Source organism: Penicillium vulpinum (assembly GCF_028829585.1).
Source record: "Penicillium vulpinum strain IBT 29486 chromosome Unknown utg000003l_segment0_segment0, whole genome shotgun sequence".
Classification (NCBI taxonomy): Eukaryota; Fungi; Ascomycota; class Eurotiomycetes; order Eurotiales; family Aspergillaceae; genus Penicillium; species Penicillium vulpinum.
In genome coordinates this window covers 3292785-3315758 of record NW_026643243.1, presented here as the reverse complement: position 1 = coordinate 3315758, position 22974 = coordinate 3292785, and the positions used below count along the sequence as shown (strand labels likewise).

At 39.0% G+C, this 22974-nt stretch overlaps 5 protein-coding genes across 5 annotated transcripts, besides 2 other annotated features; 1 reads left to right on the top strand and 4 right to left on the bottom strand.

Annotated features, from left to right (window-relative positions):
* Window positions 1-6623: 6623 nt before the first annotated feature.
* Window positions 6624-6641: a sequence feature (Short protein (N7479_006313, KAJ5959163.1) was converted to a misc_feature.).
* A 48-nt stretch (window positions 6642-6689) lies between these two features.
* Window positions 6690-6698: a sequence feature (Short protein (N7479_006313, KAJ5959163.1) was converted to a misc_feature.).
* A 1637-nt stretch (window positions 6699-8335) lies between these two features.
* N7479_006312 (uncharacterized protein) lies at window positions 8336-11299 on the bottom strand (the record flags this gene model as incomplete). Its single annotated transcript, XM_057254007.1, is given in 8 exon segments — window positions 8336-8452; window positions 8543-8702; window positions 8910-8982; window positions 9004-9097; window positions 10600-10808; window positions 10909-10976; window positions 10993-11181; window positions 11199-11299. Coding segments are annotated over 8 exon segments (1011 nt in total), but the record flags the coding sequence as incomplete, so codon positions are not given.
* A 1053-nt stretch (window positions 11300-12352) lies between these two features.
* On the bottom strand, window positions 12353-12726 carry N7479_006311 (uncharacterized protein; the record flags this gene model as incomplete). The annotated part of the gene is made up of 2 exons (XM_057254006.1): window positions 12353-12439; window positions 12577-12726. Coding segments are annotated over 2 exons (237 nt in total), but the record flags the coding sequence as incomplete, so codon positions are not given.
* Window positions 12727-14114: 1388 nt separating this feature from the next.
* Window positions 14115-14921, top strand: N7479_006310 (uncharacterized protein; the record flags this gene model as incomplete). Its single annotated transcript, XM_057254005.1, has 2 exons — window positions 14115-14130; window positions 14572-14921. The coding sequence occupies 2 exons, from the start codon at window positions 14115-14117 to the stop codon at window positions 14919-14921; spliced, it is 366 nt and encodes a 121-aa protein (XP_057107867.1).
* Window positions 14922-15844: 923 nt separating this feature from the next.
* Window positions 15845-16490, bottom strand: N7479_006309 (uncharacterized protein; the record flags this gene model as incomplete). The annotated part of the gene is made up of 3 exons (XM_057254004.1): window positions 15845-15895; window positions 15946-16139; window positions 16295-16490. Coding segments are annotated over 3 exons (441 nt in total), but the record flags the coding sequence as incomplete, so codon positions are not given.
* A 1622-nt stretch (window positions 16491-18112) lies between these two features.
* Window positions 18113-20391, bottom strand: N7479_006308 (uncharacterized protein; the record flags this gene model as incomplete). Its single annotated transcript, XM_057254003.1, is given in 13 exon segments — window positions 18113-18214; window positions 18378-18423; window positions 18464-18520; window positions 18531-18573; window positions 18608-18812; window positions 18849-19060; window positions 19378-19544; window positions 19680-19725; window positions 19777-19827; window positions 19882-20114; window positions 20131-20180; window positions 20291-20334; window positions 20385-20391. 13 exon segments carry the CDS (start codon window positions 20389-20391, stop codon window positions 18113-18115), a joined length of 1263 nt encoding a protein of 420 aa, XP_057107865.1.
* Between the last annotated feature and the right edge of the window lie 2583 nt (window positions 20392-22974).

Here is a 22974-nt window from a genome sequence, read left to right as displayed (position 1 = left end):
GAGAGTTTGCGATAAATTTTACCTGGGCTCTCTCAAATCTTTGTAGATTAAAGGCCTTTCGAGTAGATACACGGTTTGACTAAGAATGATATAGAAGTTAGCCTTAGATAGATTATTTATAAGACCCTAGTCTTACCGAAAGTTCAAACGATTGTTGTATATCCTATTGGGTTGAGTCCTTTTATACGCCAGTTTTGTATACGCGGCTACTCAAGTGCGCAGTTAGGGATTTCGACCTATTTAAGGTTGATAATAGGTGCGATAGCACCTTTCTATATCTCCGACAGAGTGCTATTGGTTTTCCAGTTTAATAGTATGCTACCTAGTTAAACTGATCCCAAGCAGAAGATATATATTGTGCTTCGAAGTTCACTTTATAGAGTGGAGGGTATAGATAAGTACCAGTTGTATTCCTCCACTATTCAATAAACTCTGCCTTATTCTCTATAGTCCAGAGAACCCAGAACTTTTGATTTCGTGGACCGATTCGACGAAGACTAGGTGGAAGAGGTGTTGATTCAATTTCGGACTGAACGACTGAGGATAGTGGTACGCTATAAATCGGCTGCTAGCTAATCGAATGGTCTGGTGTAAGGGGTTTATCTATCAAATCAAGATTATAGAGTGAAGATAGTGGAGGTATCCCAATTTGCGAGGAGGCAATCTAGGACGAAGGGCTAGCCTCAGTATAAAGATCGTATTGAGATATAATATTCCAATAATCATTATATCGTAGAGGACTGGGGTAAAGAGGGGAGGGACTTAGGAGTATAATAAGGATAGAATAATCTTGACTTACCTCTCAAAAATCTTCTGATTAACGATTGTATCTATCCTCTATACCTTGAGTACTCTATAGTAGGCCGAGTAATAACTAGCGCGAAGATAGATTATAAGATAGTAAGACCTTCTATTTACAGCTCCCCGATTGGTTAAGCAAGCTTTATAATAGTGGGGGTCCCACGGGTGTCCTATAGGAGTCCCGCGGGAGTCCCGTGGGAGTCCTATAGGAGTCCTATTAAGTCAGGGGTATAGTCAGTTTTGAGGGTTAACCCGATCCCCTAGTATTTTGATGGAATTTCTTGTATAAAGGCCTCTAAAGCTTAATTTTCTGACCCCAGTCAAAAAACTAACAGTCGTATCAAATCATTGTATCTTCTACTGCTATTTTTCTGACCTCGGTCAGAAAATTGATAGTTGTATCAAGTCATTGTATAAAGGCTTCTAAAGCTTATTTTTCTGACCTCGGTCAGAAAACTAGCAGTAGTGTCAAATTATTATACTTCTAAACCTACTATATACTAATGCTACTACTATATATATATAATTAAATTACTTAAAAATATAAAGAAAAAATATACAAATAATGTAGGTCACGAGGTCAAGGAATTCTACTTAGTTACTAAAAAGGCCTTAAGGCCCGTGGGCAGTGCCCACCCGCCTGTCTATAGGCGATATCGCAGTCCAGATATTGATTTCTATACCAATAATATGATATTAAGAGTAGTTTTAAAATAAAAGGATGAAATAAAGACCTATCTATAGTATCTAATACTGTAAAAAAAAAGGATTTATTATATTTTGGTATAATTTTTAATATATATAGAGCTTAGTTGAAACTGGAGAGTATAGTATATATATGAATATATATATCTCTACTGACTGACCATGATACTAAGTCAACAACTTCTTCTTGATCTCCTACACCTAATTTTATATATTTGAGCTTACTTTTGCTTGAATATAATATTTAAATATATAGCTGAGATATTCATCTTCTATTTTTAATAGTATACCATATAAAAAAGTTAGATTGCTACAAACTTGAAGTAAGAATATTGATACACCTGTAAAAAACAGTATTTTATCTGCTGAGTTAGCATTTTTGTGCAACCAAAATAGGAAATGCTTAGCAAAAATATGTATACCATGGGACCATATGGGAGTCCCATCACTCCCATAGGACTCCCATGGGACCACTATGGTAATGGGACCAAAATTTTGGCTAGTCCCATAGGAGTGATGGGACCAGGATATGGGACCAAAATTTTTCTAGTCCCATGGGAGTTGGCAAGGTCTAGCTGTATCAAAGCACTACCCCGGTAGGACCTACCGTAGATTCTGGTTATAAAATATTGCCTAACGTTCTCGCGCGTTTTTAGACGCTATTCGCCTAATAGGAGAGGGGTTAGATAGATCGACCACTATTTGGTGGACTAAGCGATTCCAGTCGCCGTGTTCATTACGTGCACGGAACTTAATTGTCACTGCAGAATACTTAGCTGTATCGCTGGCTCCTTCTCCTCGCTCACGAGACTTGTCTTGTTCCTCGGGCAACTTATCTGACCCAGCTATTTCTATTGGTATGCGCGTATCAGTCTACGCAGGAGACTCTCGTTGTAGTGACGAAGAGGGGCGCTCTACCAGAGTATCCTTCTACGTAGCATCGGCTATAATATAGACCTCCGGCGAAGCGTCTAGTGGTACAGACTCAGACAACCGTTCTTCCTGTTCCGATCGGACATTCCTTATTCTATAGTGTTCTGAGTTTTGATCGACCGAGCCTAATCTTTCTTCCGGTACCTATTGCTGGTCCTAAGTCAGGTCAACTTAACTAGCCACGGGCCATAAACTCTGCTCTTTATTTATCTCTAACAAAGGATAATACTGTGCTTCGAGGAAATCAATTTAAGTACCAGGTCTTGCTATCTGTTCCTAATCAGCCGTTCGTAACAGTGCGTTTATATCCTACTCCAGAGTTCCCTATAGCGGAATAGATAACTTACGGGTTTATTAGCGCCGTTGCGTACGGTCGTATAGTTTGAATTTAGCGATCTCTCGCAGCGCCGCACTTTTAGTGCCCACAATCCTAGAGGGGCCCGATATTATCTCCGATACCCTACGTCCTTCTAAAATTGCCAGTGCTTTTTCAACTTCTTCCGATAAAGAAAGCTGCGCTGCTGTTTCTACCGCTTTATTCTCTTATTCGCCTACGTACTCTTCTATATTGATATCTATCGAAGATTCTCCCCCAGCTATATTTTCCTCGCCCCCTCCCCGCGGCTGCTTATCCTCGGTATCAGCAAGACAGAGGATTTTGTTTTCCTTGCCTATTGGTGCTATAGAGTCGTGATCTTCAAATCCAGCGGCGAGGGGGTGTTATTACCTCTTATACGAATTTATATCTAGGTATAGTGGTAGAGAGGCTATAGATATCAAACGAAACTCTCCTAGTGACTGTGGGGGTTATATTAAGGACAGTTGGTCGTGCGAGACCGTTAATACTTATAGTTCCGTGGAGGTATACCTTAACCCAACAGAAGGCGAGGGAGGTCTCGAGGGAATAAACCTAAATCCAGCGTAACTATCTTCTGATTCTTCACCGTCGCCGAAACTATAACCCCCTCAATAATCTCGCTGTGCTCCGGTTCATCGGCTTCGGCTGGTTCTATATAAAGACGACCCTACTTATTTTGACTTATTATACCCCTACTTCTAACGAACCCAAATTCTGTCTTAAATGCTGGTTCTACTACCTCTCCTATCCGGCTGCCTTCCGAATCAATACGCGCGGTTTCCTTACTATAATAACGGTCGGCACGTAATAATCGGTGTCTTCGCTGCTGTCGTTGCTGTTACCTCTATAGCTTTTTCGCTTACTTCTACTGACGTCTCCCTCGGTGTATATCTTTCAAACGTTGCCGCTCTAAGTTACTATCCTACCCGGCTCCTATACCCGCAGACCCAACCCGTTCTCCTATATCTTGCGGCGAACTATTGCTCGGAATAAAAAGCGGGGATATTGGTAAGTCTGGAGTTAGAGATCTACCCGCTGTATCGTTGTTTTTACGGGGTATTGACAGCTTACTGAAGAAGGTAAAGTAGACACTCCTCCTTACCAAAGTGGAAGTAGCTTTTCGTTCCCTTTAGAGGGAATCACTATAGAGTTGGTCGATAAAAAGGAATTGACAATCTTACAGTTAGGCTTCGGTTTGCGGATATCTATATCGAGATTCCTTCTTAAATTCCCTCCCACTAACAAATTGTACTGGAAGCTTATATTTAAGAAGGACGGCCCTTAAGAAGCACTCGGTGACTTTGTTAATCAGAGATTCAATTTCTTCCCTATTGTACCGATAACGATCTGGTCGACGGGCTCTTAAAAGAGTATCTTTCGCAATTTACCGATCTAGCGACTGCTGAATAAGCTGCTCAATTTGTGGCGACTGAAACCTAAGTCTCTTTACGAGTACAGCTATCTTATACAGTATTATAGGCTCTACCACCTCACAATTAGGCTTCGCTGTAGGATTTTTCTTCTAAGGCTTTTTGGATAACTTCGGGTAGTGACGTATAGTATAGAGCTATAGTTATCGATATCTAAGTTCCGCTGGGTCCCCCTAGGAGTGCGAGTAAGATCGAAACCCAGTTTCGGATATTTATATTAAGAACTGCGTATAGGTAGAATCAAAAGATAAGAAGGCCGCACGCGTGGCGCCTCTAATCGTAGGGAATAACCTAGAAGGTATAATAAGCCGTTTAATACAGTTTGCGTATGATTCTAGGTACCAGAGATCTTTAAAAAACGTATACAGGGATAGAATTATACCCTCTGTCCTCTTTAATCGCTTCCAAATTGAGGTCCGCTCGGATACTGTAAAGTTTAAAAAGACTTCGCTACTGTGTATAAGACCTTTCACGGTGGTTCTATCCTTCGAGGAGACTCTAGGTACTAGGAGTTACAATATTTCCACCGTATAAGGGTCAACTTTGAGTATCTTAGCACGATCGTATCCCACGAGTGAAGACTAGTATTCCCGTAGCCTAGTCAGCGCGTAAACTATCTCCTACGAACGTAATCAGTATCTATATTTTTTTAAGAGTCAGACGACCTTACCTTATCGCAGCAAATAGCTAGAGCCTACGGAAGAGATCCGATTTGTATTCTATATATTATTAAGGAGGGTAAGCCGAGTAACGAGTTAAAAGCAGCTCGGACGCTCGGATGAGACTTAAGTCCGCGAAGCCGCCTGGCTTTGTTATCTGACAGCCGCGCTAACTATCGATTTTCGAAGTGTGAATTTACTTTATATCGATATTGCCGAACTTTTAGGTAAATCTCACTATCGCTTAGAACTCTCTCGTTAGAATATTTATCGATAAGGCTTGTTTGAAGATCGGGACTAATATCTTAGGGTTGTCAAAACTGCAGGAAAGTATATAGTGGATTTCTGGCTTACTATCCAAATACAAGTTAACAGTCCACTATTGGTCGATCGACGGTAAATAGTGTTCTCCGGCCTTTAATCGATATTAACTATAAAGGCACTGTATAGAACCAGTGGAGAAATAGAGGTATAGGTAGCGGCTCGGTTAATCAGTTATTATATCAGCGGTGTTTACTCGCTCTGCTTAAAGAGCCTTATAGAGATACTCTCTTAACACAACAGCGCTTACGTGGTTGTATATATCGAGTCTTCGACAACCTTCTTTGTCAAATACCTCACAGAGTCTTTCTATATTTTTTGTGTTTATATATTGCGAAATAGATAGGTAGGGGGTAATCTAGCTGATATTAACCTTAGCTGTTCCTTGGTAAGTCCGATACCTTTCTGTCACAATCTGCAGCTCAGGATCTATATATATAGACTCGTCTATAGTGCTGGTGAGGCAGAATATATATAGCAGTAGAGTATCGGTTATTTATATTTAACTGGTCTTAGCCTTATAGAAGAAAGGGTCCACCTAGCTAATTCAGTGTCCTAGTGACCAATATAACTGCAAAAGCTAGGGGTAGCCCTCAAAACAAATTTACTTCTATTGATACAATTGTATTATAAATAGGCCTCTTCGCCTTTAAGTGCTATACGTTTCTACCTTATTTCCTTTCCGTATATCTTGATCTGGCCCAAATATATCGAAACAAGATAAGCACTGCACAGCGATTGACTTTAAGAGCTACTAAGAACGGCTTACGAATAACCTATCACGAGAGACACCCTTAAGCAAACAGCCACACCAGTTTGATACACCCACCTAATTGGACAGTAATTCTAACTCAAAAAAGATAAAAACGTCTCCCCGGAGCGAATATACACGAAAGGTTGTGAGTGGAGGCCCTAAACTCTTTGGCTTACCTTAGGTGTGCGAGGAAGGTATATCTCGCGGGTTGATCGTGAGGGAGGAATCACCCTAGGACACTTATCGTCGGACACTTAGGTGTAATCTGGTAGGTGAGGTGTTTATTGCAGCTCGCCGTTCCCGTCCGTCCTAGGTAGTAGCTATTCGGGAGTACACCAAAGGGGACGTAGCTAAAATACGACGGCTGTATAATATCCTTAACCACGATAATATATTGACGGCCCGAGAGTGCTTCGTAAATAAAGGATATATATACGCTCTCGTTAACGACCTCCAGCTTACTTTGGAGCAGCTTATAGGGTGTCGGTCTCTCTATCCTACGGAGGCGGAATTAGCTTATATAACTTGGTAGGTATATAGCTCTTAACACTTTAAGTATTTTAAGCTCACGACAGTGCAGATTTTGGATGGTTTATATTACCTCAATAAAACTAGATTAGAATACCAGTCTCTGATATACCGGAATATTCTTCTCGGCCTAGATGGCGTTATCAAGATCGGTAAGTGGTAATTGCCTCCTTCGTAATGATTATTCTAACCCCCTATAGCCAGCTTAGAGATATACGTAGAACGTCCGCCGGGTTAAGCACAGAATATATATATTAAAACTCTCGCTTCTATTACTATAGAAATCATGCAGAAGTATATAAAAGATAATGGAATAGTGGGAGTAGATAACGTGGATCGTTGGCCTATCGACTCGGATGCCTTTGGGTTCCTTTCCGCCCTCTCGACAGCAAAGTCTATTGAATCTTTGAAAGATATACCCAAGCCAATATATTACGAGTAGACGAATATAAAACTAATATTTATCAGCAACCGCTTGTCCGCAAAGAAAGTCGATTGGTAGGAGAGTTAATACTTCTTGCTCGGTCTGTTTTGGTCTCTGCAAGGATATTCTATTCCTACGAGAGATAGTAGGAAACGATATCTTTCAAGGAATTATAAGTATTGGCTTACTTATGGTTTTCAAAGGTTCTATTATATACCGGTAACTTTCAATTATATCGGAAAGGCTCTCAGTAAATACATCAAGCTTGTATCCAGACAATACAATATATCAGCTCGTATACTTCAGCAAAGAGCTGTCGGTAAAGCTCTAATCTTAAGTACAGAAGAAACTAAGAACCTAGAAGTACTATATTTTCCCCAATAAATCCTTAAACGGCGGCTAGGTCCTAACTCTTCAGAATATCACGGTACAAAACCAATAATTACTAGTTATAAGTGGAGATCGTGGGCTCAGAATATCGTCTGAAAATTGAGATAGGTATAAGGCGCTATTCCTAAAATAAGACGTGGCTACTATATAAGGGACTTTATATATACTGCGTGATTGACTTATAGTGGCTACGTGATTGACTTATAACCGGCCCGTCGGGAGGCTACAGCCGACCGAAATCCTCCAATAGACCACGATCTTTATCACGAATTTATTGAAGAACTTAAAGGACAGGGACCGAGAAGGTAGTGCTATCCGCAACCACTAGCCAGCGCGCGTATCGAGAAGATAAGGATTGGTTGTAGAGTATAATCTAATAACGTTAGCTTAGGGGGTTATTTAGAGATAATTCTGAGTCAGTAATTGCGACTTAGAAAAGGCCCCTCCCTCTGGGGTACAGTTCCCTGCGGCCTAAGAGTAAGAGAGAGACGATAGTATTGTGAAATAATATATTTGACTTAACACCTACTAGATATAATTATAGCCTTAGAATCTCTGGAGAAAGATTAGGTGGGAAGAAGCAATTCTAGACAGAGACTTAAGGTTGGGAACTACCTATCTTTCTAGCTTATATAAAGTTGCTTTATTCTCTACGGGCGCCTCTTAGATAATATTTAGCTGGTCCTGGGAAAAGCCGCTATCACCTCTAAGTATAAGGTCTACTGCTATAGACTTAAACGATCGATAAAGACTGGTTAGAGCTGGGTAGCGATTGAGAATATAAATAGCCAACGTGTCTACTATTTTGTTCTAAAAAGCTGTTCTTCTACCTCTATTTCAAAGTCAGCAATACAACTATTCTATAGGGTATAAATAAGCGTATATTTGATTTACTAAGTCTTCACTGGCTAGTAAAATCACACTAAGTCCTATATAAGTAGCAGCTTTCCACTAACGCTCGCCCCAGCGCTATTGATCACTCAAATAGTCGCGATCTGTTTTTTGGGGTACGAATTAGTTCCTATAAAAAGCCTATAAGATAGAATCTCTAGCGATCGTAGGGATTGCCCTCTGTTGTCGGTTAAGCGGAATACCGTTATTCTCACTTTCCTTCAAATCATTGATATGATTTTCGAAATAAATATAGATCTAAATCTAGGTAAGACGGCGATTTATATCGTCTGACTTCAAAACTAAACAAGTGAGCGAGTTTAGGTACCTCAGATATAACACGTATACCGTTAGGGACGAAGTCAAGTTAACACGAGGTAAGGTATATAAGTGACAGTTGAGTAAAAGAGACTTAAACGAGGCAATCGGGCCGTCGGATCGTATAATTGTGATTAAGCTATTACCGCAGTCTTCGACGTCTCGAGCTTGTTTTGCGCTTATAGTCTCGCTAGTTACAATCTAATATATTGTTTGAATACAGTCAACGTACTTAGCTGCCTAGGTCCAGTTATCGACTGGCTTATATTTGTGAAAGGTTTCCCTTTCGATCTCTTATAATTTCAGAAGCTTAAGATCTAGTGAAGTGAGGGCTCTTCTCTAGTGGTGATTTTTAAGGCTAAAAGCACTAAAATTGTCTTTACTGGGCTTTAAATACTCGAGTTGTTCTTTTTCGTTGATCACGATAGGTTGGATTTCTGTGTTTCTACGTTTCGTAAAGGTATATACGCCTGGACTTGAAGTTTAGAGACCTATTGTTATTGTCTCTTTGTTGCTGTCTGTAGACTGCGTTAACTGTAAGCTCCTATCTGATAGCAGAGGGACTTCTGGCCCGTTTAAATAAAGCTAAGGGGTATATTTCAGTAAATACTGACGCTTAGTACAGTCTCCTATATTGATAAAGCTGTATTGTGAAGTAGCTAGATATTTTTCATCGTAGAGTACCTCTAGTGTGAGCTAGGTATCCCAATCAATAAGGTTATTATCAGAAATATCGGGTCTAGGGGCACTATAAGAGACTAAAGTGTCTAGGTCAAATAATACTATTATTTGTGTGCTGGTCGGCGACACTAAGAAATTAATAGTTAACTTCTCGCAACGGTGGGCTTAAAGGGGGAATATCTAGATAGTAGAAGAATTACCTCGTGGTCTGTTAAGTAAAGTATAAAGAGGAACAGACACTGAATTCGGGATAGCTAGATAAATAAAGGAAGAAAGCGAATAGCTAGAAAATAAATTAAACAATAGTATATAGGGGTTTCTAGCGCCCCCAAAAGGCGTATCTTAAAAGGTAATAACTGGGAGCTGTTTTAGTTACGACCCCAAAAAGGTATCGCAACCTAAACGGCAATTAATTAAATCATTTAACCACGATTTTTGTCTTATAGCCACAGTTTTCCCAACCCGATAAAAAAAAGGGGGATCGTTGAAGTAGATTTTACCGGTCGCTATACCCTAATAAAAATACTCGTCAACGCAGTAGTAAGGTTATAGTCAGAACGGAATCGCTTTCTGAGAAACCGTAAGAATTAGAACAGAAGCCGATTAGGAAATAGAGTACACCCTATTTACAAATCCTGAATTGTACCGTGACTGGAATAAACAAGAACAGATCACAGAAGTATAGAGTATACACTGTTCCTCGGGCCGGGGAATACACTGAATCGGTTTACGGTAACGGTGAAGAACAGATCGGGTGCAATAGTTAAACTTGTTTCTAGAGGGCGGTGAATTCTATTTAATCTGTGGCCAATTGGTTATTTCGCTGACCCTACCCGCCCCACTTAACAGATTGATCCCTTCTCGTTATAAAGGTTGAAACTCCGTCTTATACAACCTTACTCTCTGTTCGAGGTGTTTACGAACTAATTCTCTTAAACGGTCTCGTACTTCATACGATACGGATACTAGGAAGTTAGCGTCTAGTTTGTTATTTAAGGTGATAGACTTACCTATAACCAGAACCTCACCGCGGTCTTTATAAGTGTTTAGCAGCCGTTTTATATTTCGCCCGGAAGCCTCTTCTGATATAATTTCATTATATCGAGGCTTTCTATTAAAAACTGTCGCGCGGCGATACTGGCCAAACGGCTTACTATATTCTATTATCTGGTTTAATACCACAAAAAAGGACATTTCGAGTATCTATATTATATTATCAGTGCGAGTATAGTTAAACAAGAACAGCAAACCTATATAGCCATTATCCAAGATATTATCGCTTAATAAGCTGTTCAGTAGCGGTTAGGCTGCAACAGCAATATCTGAGAAATTTAGTATCGCTGGTTAGCTCTCTGAACGTAGAGGCCGAACTTACCCAATATTTGGACCTCCTATATAAAATATACCCGGCGTATATATAACGTATAAGTGTTGTACCCGTACAGGAGCTTTTTAAGATAAGATATAATACCTACTATACCGAAATCGGTTGTAATTACCAAGACGTATTCGTAATAGTCTACAGATTTGCTGACTCTATACGGCCTGTTAACAAATACTGTCAAGGAAGTATAGCTATCTAGGGCTGTACGATAGTGAATAGTCTCAGTGAGCCCTCTTCGAGGTTAAACAAAAAGCTCTAGGATATCCTGCTTTTCTAGCGACCAAGATATCACTATAAACGGGTGTGTCTGGGCCTAGGAGAATAGGCTTACCGCGGGTATCCAGAGGCTTATATATTGGCCTACCTCGATATATAGGGGCCTTATAAGTGCAATCCTTACTTTCAGCGGTATTACCTCTTTGCTCTGTATCGGCGTTTATTGCACCCGATTATATCTGATAGAGGTACGAGAATAGGGACGTAGGGGGAAGACACCGTTCCTAAAGATAAAAAGGAAAAGTTCGACCAGCAATACAAGTAGTATTGTGCTAAGCGGAATATAAATATACAGCTGGGGCAGCAGAGTACCGGATAGTAGATACCGCTATACAGAATATATACAAGCTGTGGCTAGGGCTTAGTGCAGTCGAAGGAATAGCTCGTAAAGGAAACGGCGAATAAAAGGGAAAGATAACAATAAAATCGCGGCTATAATCACAGAGCCCTAAGAAGGATTAGCACTACTAATCTGATAGGGTAGGTTAAGCGAGAGCGACGATAAACAATTAATACGAAGAGGTTAGGCTTCTCGCGAAGTATCTAGCTCTTCCGATCAGTTATTATTCCTATAATAATATATAAACTAAGAAGAATACCAGTTATCCAACCCACAGCCCGATAGATACGCTTGCACACTATCAAAGAAACACCTATAGCGTTTATAAGGAATCCCAGATAGTGTGCTAAGAACAAGAAACTTATATTGATCACTGAAAGGGTTCCGGCGCGGTCTCTTGCTATTGTTGTTAACGGAGTCTTAAAGGTAACAAGAAAAACATTTGTTACAGCGTACGCGAGATATAATAAGGTATCTACTCGACTGCAAGGAGCAATCAGCCTATAGCGACCCTATAAGTATAGATATATTAAGTGTTTCGTAATAAGGAACAACAAAATTCTGAGTAGATTCAGAAAGGAGGGGGCTATACGAATAAGAAAGAGTATTGTCAGTAAGCACCCCACTGCAATAGCGTAAAAGATCGTGATTTCTATTGTTAGTCAGGACTTAGATATTATATATTTTTCAACTATTGTAAGGAAACCACGGTGCTTTATACTCCCAGGATAGTAATCCTCACCAGTAGGATAACTAATATTTATACCGGAAGCAACAACTCGTTCAGCGTTACCACGTTTATTTCTTAGGCACCTATATCGCTGCTTAGAACCGTTGTTACTCTAAGGTGTATATCTCTTATAATATAGTCTATTGCAGGGCGGCTTATCTTCCTTTCCCTGCCCCAATCTAGCGGCTCTTCCCGGTTAAGCTTCGAGCCTCTTCCTACTTTGTTTATAAAGCTCAAAATGATATTTTGGACAACTGTAGTATTTGGCTTAGCACAGCCTCTGATATACTTCTTAATATAGTAAGTAAGAGGGTAAAAGGAAAAGCAATAACTGTTTTTCACAATAATATCTATAGGCGAAAATATACTGCAATAAGGATTGAAATACACTTATATACTCTAGTATACAGCAGCTGCGTTATAAAGTGCCTATCGTTGCTCCCTGAAAACCGTCTCCTCCCTAGTTTTCTCTAAGTCACGATCTGTTATCACAGTCGGAGTCGGGTAATAAGAGCTCTGGTAAGTTAGCGCTCCGCCTAGTAGATAATACTATATAGTTTATATACCAATTGCGAAGTAAGAAAAGCCCAAAAGCCCGAAGTATCCGCCGATAAGATATACACCTAACCGGTCTCCCGTATACGAATACCTACGTATATATCTGCGCTGTATATCCTACTATATTCGTATACCTTTTTCATCAGACTTATTTTGCGACGGTATTGTTTTTGCTGTATCAATTTTATTTTCGAAGTGACTTCCTTGGACCTAGTGGCCTTAATAGCGGCTATTGAGCGGATTGCCTTGATATATAGGGGTATTTAGGAGAAGAGAAACCTATATAGAAAATATAGATAGCGGGGACTCTTATAAAACTTAGGTCTGCTAATAGGAAAGGGCTCAATAAATACAAATTTTATTATACGAAGGGGAGTTATCAATTATAGAACGCGAAAAGACCACGAAAATTGGTCTTTTATATATTGAACTTATAAGGCGGCCCCCGTAAGACTAGAAGGGTATTTACCGGTGTTATTTGCGGTTATTAAATAGGTGCGGTAAGGTGAATATAACCGTTCTTTTAACGTTATTGATACGTTGCCCGCTATACCTTTTACGTGACTGCAACGTCACTACAGTATACCTTCAGCACCAGTAACCCTTTATATTGATCGAAATATTCATCAGTGTATATACCTGATCTTAAGCAGCCGGGTAAATAAATTTATCATCGGTCAACGTAAAAAAAAGACTGTTCCGGGCGGTGCCTAGATATTAGGAAATACGCGTTATTTAGGGCGGAGGGTATAGTATAGCTAACAGTATTTAATAGATATTAAACTTTTTTCACTGTATTTGTATTAATTATATATAAACGAATTAATCAGTTTATTATTCTTTTCGGCCGTTCTTTACGCCCCCAGCGGAAAGTTTATGTGATTATATAGCTGGGCAGAATCATAGTGTCGAGACACTGGAGAGAGGCAATAAAATATATACCCTGCGATTGAGAGACTAAAACCCGATCTACTAGTCCTAGGAGATAGCCTTATCAATCAGTTTTAATAACACAAATTAAAATACAGATATAAGTGTAGGTAACAGAAAGAAGAGGTGATATATATTGACTGGGTAAAAAGCTGGTGTAAATATTTTTTAGAGTGAGGTATTATATTGATAAACGATACGATAAAACGGTTATTGGGAGTCGACCGAACGTATATTGTTAACGACGATACTAGTGTTACAGAATAATAAGGATAGAATAATTAATAGCGTGCTAAGAGTTATCAACGAGCGTAAGAAGGCCAATCAATACTAGTAAAGTATAAAGGTCAACGGGTAAGAGAAGATTTATAGCCGATAAGAAACAATTGATTGTCTCAGAAATCCGACTATAAAATTGTTGAAAACAATAAACAAACCGATTAATTTATTTATCTTTTTTATCAACGCAGTGAAAGAAAGTGTTTATTAAGTATAATTGGCTAGGAAACACTCTCCACTTTAAACCAAGCGAATTTCCTAATACCTAGGTACCCCCAATATCTGTTAGAAGAATTATTTTATCCTACCTACCCACGAATCTAGTGAAAACCTTAAAGAAAAGACTTAACCTAAAGGAGCCTTAAACGGCTGAATCGACCTACCTAATAAGCTATAGATAATAGAAGACAAGTGTCGTGCTTAAATGACCGAGAATAAACGTAAGCAACGAAGGATATAATATACCCTTGGAAGTTCACCAGCCTACTTATATAGCTTATATCGATCGGTACCTGGGGCTTTAGTACGCTTTAACAGCCGTAGGTCAAATACCTACTCCGAAGGCCCTGTTATCGGCAGCTATTTTCTACTTTACGTATTCACTCGGACCGAAGCGGTTTAATATCTCCTTGTTGATGAATTTTTACGGTGTATCTCTAAAACATATTATTTAAGAAAAGTGCTATTTTTGTCTGGCTACTTTTGTATAAATAGGATTTTTATAGTGAATGATAGCGGAGTCTCTTTCGTATTTACGCTAGTGATATAGAAAACCCGTAAGGGAAAAACCACACCCAAAGAAACCTATCTACTATAGTAAGAAAGATATAACTGCCTTATATCGTCCCTAATATTTTACTGTTTCTCTTATTTATACCTAGGGCAGCTAGAGACCGGACCTGATTGTGCTGTCGTAGACAACGGAGAAGACACCGATAAAGTTAATAAAGTCGATACCGACCTATTCGATACTGAGGAAGTCGATGTCCCTGCTGGGGATATTCCTACTGAGGATATCGCCGCTGAGGATATCCCCGCTGAGGATATTCCTGCTGAGGATATTGCTGCTAAGGATATTCCTACCGAGGATATCCCTGCTGAGGATATTCCTGCTGAGGATATCCCCGCTGAGGATATTCCTACTGAGGAAGTGGGTGACGATAAAGGTATACTAGAAGCAATACACGAGCTGCCAACCTTCAATCCATTGTGTAATATATATCCTACCTGATCTCCCCCTCGGTTGAGGAATTTGATATCTCTATTATCGTTTACCTATATCTATACAACAGGCTGGCCGTTTTCCGAGCTATATATATCCACTTTTAGGTTAGAGTATTCCTTACGAACACTATATATAATATTGCTTAGATCTAGCTCTTCGTTAATACCGATAAAATATCTATAGAAACACCCCTTACCTGAACAGTTATCCCTATTAAGGAGACCAAAAGACACCGAGTATCCTGTGTATCTATGGTTATTATCAGACCATATCACGCATTGGCGATCGTAATCGATAACTTTGAGACCGCCACCTAAGGCGGCGCGTATATAGAGACCAGCAAAAAGTAGGAATATAGTGAAGGCCATTCTTATTTTATCTTACTAGAGATTGGAGAATAATATACAGATACGAAGTATACGGTGGGTTGTTTTTATATACTATAGCTACGAATAGCCTATAGCTCTTTGCGACACACTTTTTTTAGGAATTTGTTCCGGTGCTGAAAAGGAGTCTTAGACCTGCGCGGGGTCGGTAGTTATTGCGAGCCGAAACAGTGTCGCGTAACCAAAGTATTCTGAAATATAGTAACCCTTAGTTTTGTAGGAGCTGTATACTAAGAATAGCTTCTCATCGATTTCGAATCTTTATCACCAGCTCAAGCTTATTAGCTAGTGCTATCTGTTACTGTAGGACTTTGCAAAAATCTAATCAGACTCCTATACAGTATTCTCCTATTCTAATGGATAAGGTCGAAAGTTTTTCGCTTTGACGAAGATATAGAATATTGTACTAAAATTAGAACCTACGAAGGAAAAACTATAATTCAATCGATGCTATATTAATGTGCGAGCTATTTTAGTCTCTTAAGCCGGCACACTATATCTAGACCGCTTTTTATAATATATATATACAATAATCTATGTACCTTACAAGGCATCTTTAGCACCGTAAAGTAGTCGCGCCAGTTTTGGGATATACTGTACGTAGCCTCAATTATTTTGCTATTATCCTACCCTATTGTATTAACCCTGTTAATCTGAGCTTCAATCTCACGATAATGTTCTTCTATAACTATCTTAAGCTTTCTAAACTTATATATATATATAAGAAAAGCAGAGGAGGCCACAGACAGACTTAAAGCCACGAAAGTCAAAAGCGCTATAATTGACCAATCGCCGTCTTTTGCTGTGTATATATTGACGATAGTTGTTAAAAGCCCCGCTAGGGTATTGGGGAGAGTTGGACTTACAGTAGATAGATATTAGAACTGCTTGACTGGTATATATGTAATTTAAACACCTATATAAATAACCTATTTATAAGCCAAATATAGTTTTATTGGAATCGCCAATATAGCTATGATATAATAGCACAACCAATCATAAAGAGGACACTAGCTGTGGCTAGTAGCGGTGGATTCTGTATAGTGTTTAGAATAGCCTCCCTAGTTTTATCTTTTAACAGCCCTTGTTTCAGTGTATCTGACTTCTGCAATAATATAAATATTCCGGGAATAACCAGATATCCCGCAAGTAATATCCAGTGTGCTAAACTGGCAAGAATATTGTATTCCTATAGTAATTGATCTGAATCAACAACTATCCGTATATAGCGAGTCTGATAGAAATTATTATAGGATATTATATTGTTAAAAGTAAGAGGACTTAGATTTTCTATATTGCTCTTTCGAGAGCAAATTGTTCAATCCTTTTATCTGCTCGATAGCTTGGATACTAAAACGGCACGATATATAAACCAGAACTTAGTTTAAGTCAGACAACTTGTTCCTTTGCTAGGAGTAAATAATAATGTGTTTAAAAGCGACACTTTACTATCTCCCTTTTTCTACACTTAAGGCGGTTTCTTGTATTACAAGTATTTCCCCTTTTTGTTTTACAGTAGCTTTAAGTTATCCTTCAATTTTCTAATATAAAGTCAAAGAATTCCTCCCCCTTTATACACTGTGTTTCTCGGTATATAACCGAAACAAGGTTAATCCGTTTTAGAGTGGGCGGTAAGTTTATAACCATTCAGAAAGGGCCCTTTTTTACGGCTTAGCTAAATTTGGTATCTACCCGATTTGATTATAGGCCGAGAGCAAAGTGTATATACCGAAGGGGTAAACTGTTTTCGAATTCTACTGTACACCTCTAAATATATTAGTGAGATTATTTTCTCTAATATATAGGACTAGAATTTCCGATATTCGTGGCCTCCTCCTATAAGCATTGGTATCAGATTGATAAGCGATAATTTTGCAGCTCGCTTACTACAGAATAGTATCAGATACTGAGTGAACTCTAACCAGATTATATACTTACAGTATTTCCAGCAACGTATATAGTTACGATAGCCAGCTGAAAACTCAGAATCGACCATAGACTACGTCTATAGATTATATAGACCAAGAAGAAGCGTCGAAACTTGAATAACAGAAAACGAAAGGCGTTTCGAACAAGATAATAGAGAATGAGAGATACAATAATGATTCCAATTGTGATAGAATATATCCCTTCGGTCGATCTCAAATAACTGATTGAGAGCATTTTGGTTAGATTATAGAAAGGTGTGGGTTTGAAAAGATATATCAATTGTTGTGTACTTTTATATACTGCTATCTACCAAAAACAAGCGAGCCGAAAACGGCTCGTAGATCAGCCCAATATCTTACGTACCCTGGATTATTTTATATAGATTCCTCAGACAATATCTCTTTCAAAAGCTTTTCCCGTAAGGCAAAGTACGCACAGAGCCGTTTTAACTCTTCGATAACAGCGTCGGTTAAAGGACCAGCTATACTATTCTTGGATTCTCTTTTTATACCCGGAATTTGGGTCTCCTATACGCTGATTAGTCAAAGCGTTGATATAATAAAGAAATAATAGTACACACGAGAGTTAAATCTGGCGGAGGCCAATTAGGGTTCTCCGCTGAGTTATAAACCGTCGCGCCACGTGAATAGCTTATAATCAGATAAATATCAGCGCTACAGAGCTTCGCCAGCTTATCCGCTTTGGATAACAGTGTACTTATTCTCTTTCGATATCTCGCTCGTTCTTTTCTGTGTAGATCAAAGCGATTAGGAGCTATAGTGTAAAGCGTATTGCTGTTAATTAGGTATATCACAGTTTAGAATTTTTTTATTAAGGGAATAAAGGAAGATTGACGCAAAATATATAAATTGATAAATAATACTATACGCTAGTTACAAATTCTTTTTCGTCTCTCGCTCCGAGAATCCGCCGAATCACGCTTGCGCCGCCTATCTTGAGCCCTAACTCGCACTCTATCTTCCGCTATATTATAAGCTGTATATAGAGCCCTACTGGGGTATCTATAGTCAGCCTAGCCAAATAATGAGTTTAATCCCTGCTTCGCAATCAGCGACGACAAAGTTATAGGAAAACCATTGATTTTCTATTGACTTTTATTATCTGCGCGGATGTATATATTGAATACCTTATCGATATAACGTACAAGGAATACAATTGGATAGCTATAGTATCTATAAGATAAATATAGTCTATTAAGCCCGGTAAAACTACCGACTATCCCGCAATCCGAGGTATAGCTGAGGCCCTAAGGGTGGAGCCTTTGGAGCGCTATAATCACGCTTCGAGCTGGTCCTTTACACCGTATAGTACCGCGACACTAACTTAGCGCGGTGGAGTTATCTGCCCCTTCGCCACTAAGAACAAAGTAAAATCGAGAGATTAGGAAGGTGATCGCCGCTTCCCGGGCTATCCGAGCGCTTCTATATTGAAGCAAAACAAGGTCTCGATAATTATCTATTGACTCCACAGTATCAATGTGGCTAGGGAGCGCCCTAAGAGTTATATTTAAGCGATAGTAATCTGGTCGGTTTACTTCGTTTATACGGCTCTTTATTCTTCGCTAATCACTTTCGGTATCTATAGAAGACATCTATACATCAAATCCACGACGTATAAATCTATCACGAAAGATATAACGGAAATATGGGGTAGAATGATTGCTTTGAGGCTCCGCAGCTCCGGTACTAAGTGATATTATTCGCGTAGATCCTTTAGAATATAGCCAAATTTGATAGGAAATTTGCTGAGCGATTTCACCCGCGAAGTTATATTTTAGGCCACCGTCCTGAAAGGTACCGATTCTAAGGTCTGCAGGGGTAAAAAAACTAGCCAATAACGTCAGCTCGCACTTTCCACTAATCATATTATAAGCCACCGGAATACCTATAAGGGAGCGGCCGCTGTTACTCTTCCCCTAAAAAGTATATTAGTACTGGAGTGGAGCCTGGTGGAGATATACTATATCTTACGCTTCCCACGCTTTTGGTTTATATTTAAGGTCTTAAGGTCGCAGTAAGTTGTACTCTGTAGGTATAGAGTCAGCAAATAAATCTTGTTCGGTAAATTCTATAATAACGAGCCCTTACTATAATCATTATATAATATATAAGATTGATTGAAATTACCTATAACAAACGTATCTGTATCTTTGGAGATACTTATAGTCACGACTCCAAATTTCGACCCCGTATACAAAGACCCACTAGGATCATCGGAAGAAACACCGAAAACACACCGATTCTTACTAAAAGTATCTTTAAGCACTGTATCGAATACACGGGAATTATAACAGCTATTATAAAGCAGCCACTGTATCTATCTCGTTATATCACCTATAATCGACTACCTAGTAAGCTAAGGAAAAGTCGACTGGTGTCTTTGTTAGAAGATTTGGATTGCTAATTGGTTAAAAATCTTAGCGCAATACGAAATATCCCAGCGTATAAGAAATAGTCCAAGGACTATCAGACTACCTAGACACAATAAGCGTATAATTTGCACTTTAATATATACTTCGTACTTACCTAAACTTATACTAATAGTAAGATCAACAACGTCCTGTAAAGGGTAATCTCCTAAATTTTCTTAAATCAAAAAAAGAAATTCTAAAGGAATAACCCCTCTCACACCCCCGCCGTCGATAGTAAGGATTAAGGGGCTTATAATTAGCGGCAGTATATCGCTAATTAAGGGCCGTTGATAAAGGCAGTAGAGATATCCTTTCACGACGAAGCGGTACTTAAAGCCTTTTGTAGGTGTTCCAAAAACCTGAACACATTGATCGTATACGGTATAGCCGTATACTAATACGTGCTGGGCAGAATAATAGAGACAATATAAACAAATTTTGTTGCTCCTAATACTGGATAGCTACCTACTTTAGGATATCAATTGCTCTTTCCGTAAATCCACCGACGATATCATATCTCTAGAAAAACGGGTAAAGAGTAAATCTATATAATACTCAATTATTGCTGTGAAAGCTGTGGGGTAGAACTCCGACTATAAGTCTTTGCTTTGAGTTAGCGCTTCGATCACCGTAGGCCGATAGAGAGCCCAGAACACTATACGAGGATCGAGCCCTGTTTTCCCTATTAATTAATAAAAATTTATCGACTAGTGCGAGTTATACCAATCATTTCAGGTGTATAATAGTCTATAAATAACGCTGACGTAACAGACGGCGCTAAATCTTATAGTCGTTTCTCTGGCTGAGCCCTAATTTCGAAATAGTGCCCAAGATTAGTGATTAGGTATAGGCTTACTTCACGACCTATTCGGGTAGCTCCAATAAGATCAAATAGGCGCTCGATATCCCGTAAAGTGTGGTTAAATACAGCCTGAAATAAAGCCTTTAAATTGTCAGCGCTGAGTAAGATATTGTGTCTTTGGCGAATAATTCTTATACTGTCTAATTGTGCCGCGATAAAAGTTCTCAATCGCTTATATCGAGCTGTCTCAGAGAGCCAGCCACCGGCCAACCAAACTTTATAGACACCAGAAAACGTAGAATCGAAATTTCCTTGTACTGTATACTGCAGCCTTTAACAGACTTCTTTCTGCTTTCCCCCCGATACCTATTCTGTAGTTTCCTGGAAAACTAGAATTATTTGTAGCTGGATATCGTGGGGTAAAGGGGATACTGATTGTAGTCTAACACAGCACTCCAAGAATTCTACGATCTTATCTAGACCTAAAAAATCTTCGGTAAAAATATATATAATATCCGTAAACAGAAAAACGAGACGGGCCTAGATTACTAGCAATAGGGTTTTTCCCGACTTACAATCCCACCAAACAGGGTGGGCCGTAGGCTAGAGCCTCTTCGACGTTGGGGTGTGATTCCTTTATCCGGTATCACTATCAGCAAAGAGGACTGGCTATTAAGAGTTCGAAGAGGCTAGATCCGAGCGCAACTTTATATTTGCGTCGGAGTTATATCGTTTAATGTTATTGCGAGGAAAAAGCTGCTGAAGCGCGTAGTCCTTGTTCTTTCTTCCGAGAAAAGCACAGACCAAAGGATATTGACTCTGAGAATACGCGAGTTCACTCGCTATTTCCTAAAGTCGACTGTATTTGCTAACGGCTATTCTCGAATCGTCTCGTATACCAATATCAAACCAACTGACGTTATTTATTTGCTATATTCTTAGAAGATTCTTGTTGTTCAAAGGGGGTGAGAAATATTCCTGGGATAAATTCTTATAGATTTAGTTAAGCCTTTTTATCCTTATAGGCTATTCTACGACCTATTTTAGTTCTGATTATAAACAAACGGAGCTATAGTATCGCACGGTATACACTTAAAGTTTTATTATAAGGAATAAATAGCTACTAGGGTAACGTTTACAGCTTTTAGGGAGGGAAAGTGGGAAGTGGGAGGGGAAGTGAGACAATAGTTCCTATAAAGCCAATTGTAACCCCAGTTATACCAATAACGACTAGGATTATAAAACCGTTTAGGATTATACTAAAGTAGGCTCTTATACCACCAGTATACACCACGGCACAGATTTCTAGCGTTTTGTGATAGTCGGAGGCGAAATATAAAACCCCGAAACAGCCCCCCCCATTCTTAAACACTAACCCCTATTCCGTATTATTTAAGATATTAGCAGACGAGGTATTCAGCGAGTTGAACACTGCCCTATCTAATATAAGCAAGGAACCAAGTGATAGTTCGCCTATATTTGTATAGGCAGATCTTATAGGACTATTGGCCTAGGCCCAGGATAAAGGTGGCAATATTTTCCCTTCAGATTTTACCGGTATCTTTGATAGTCAATCTGGTAACTACTAATTTGGACTTAGTGATAATATATATAGAAATACTCCCGTATCGAGCACAGAGCACAGAGCTAACACTAAGATAGGACGATACCTTCGGTATTAGAAAGGTGAATTTATTAATCCTAATAATATTTGATATGACTTTAATAATTCTAAGTCTCTTTAGAAACACAGAATCCTTACAGATAAACTCGATATCTTATACGTTAGATAAGTATTTTTCAAACGTGAAAAACCTATCTACTATACTGAGTGGCTTAGAGACAGCAGTCCGAGGTTTGATTGTCGAGGTAGAAAGACTAGCGAACCGAGTTAATAAGTGTGAGGAAAGGGTAGGAGGAGCTTCACAGGGTATTATACAGCTAGTGGATATCCTCCAATATATCATCAGACGTAAATAGGCTGCAATAAGTAAGTTTAGTGATTTAGCTAGCCGATATAGAACTTCGAATAAGAATAAGTAGGTAGATATATAGCCTGAAAGAGTAAACCTGACTATCTTCTTGTTTATACTACTGTGCGTAAAAAACAGAATATATTTCTTTTCTTACATCGTTCTAATATATAATTCCCTATATATTATTATCCTTTTTTATTAATAAGAATTCGTAATTAAAAGGCGTCCTTTTCCATTCTAAATAGTATAAACGTACTATTATCGGCTCGCTCGAGCGTTCCTATTATAGCTTATCACGAGGCAATAACCCTTTGGCCCTAGCCTATACAGAATATTTTAGGACTCTATCTTATAAATACCGCCTCCCTCCTCTGTCAATATATTCCTCCAAGAAACGAGAAATAAGCTCCCCTAGAACCCCAATATCAAGAGCTATAGGGTTCCTCCCGGTCCGGTCCCCCTAGGTACGAACATTGCTTATTTATCAGTATAATATCTAACACAGATTAGGGAACTGAGCCTACCGAAGTCTGTC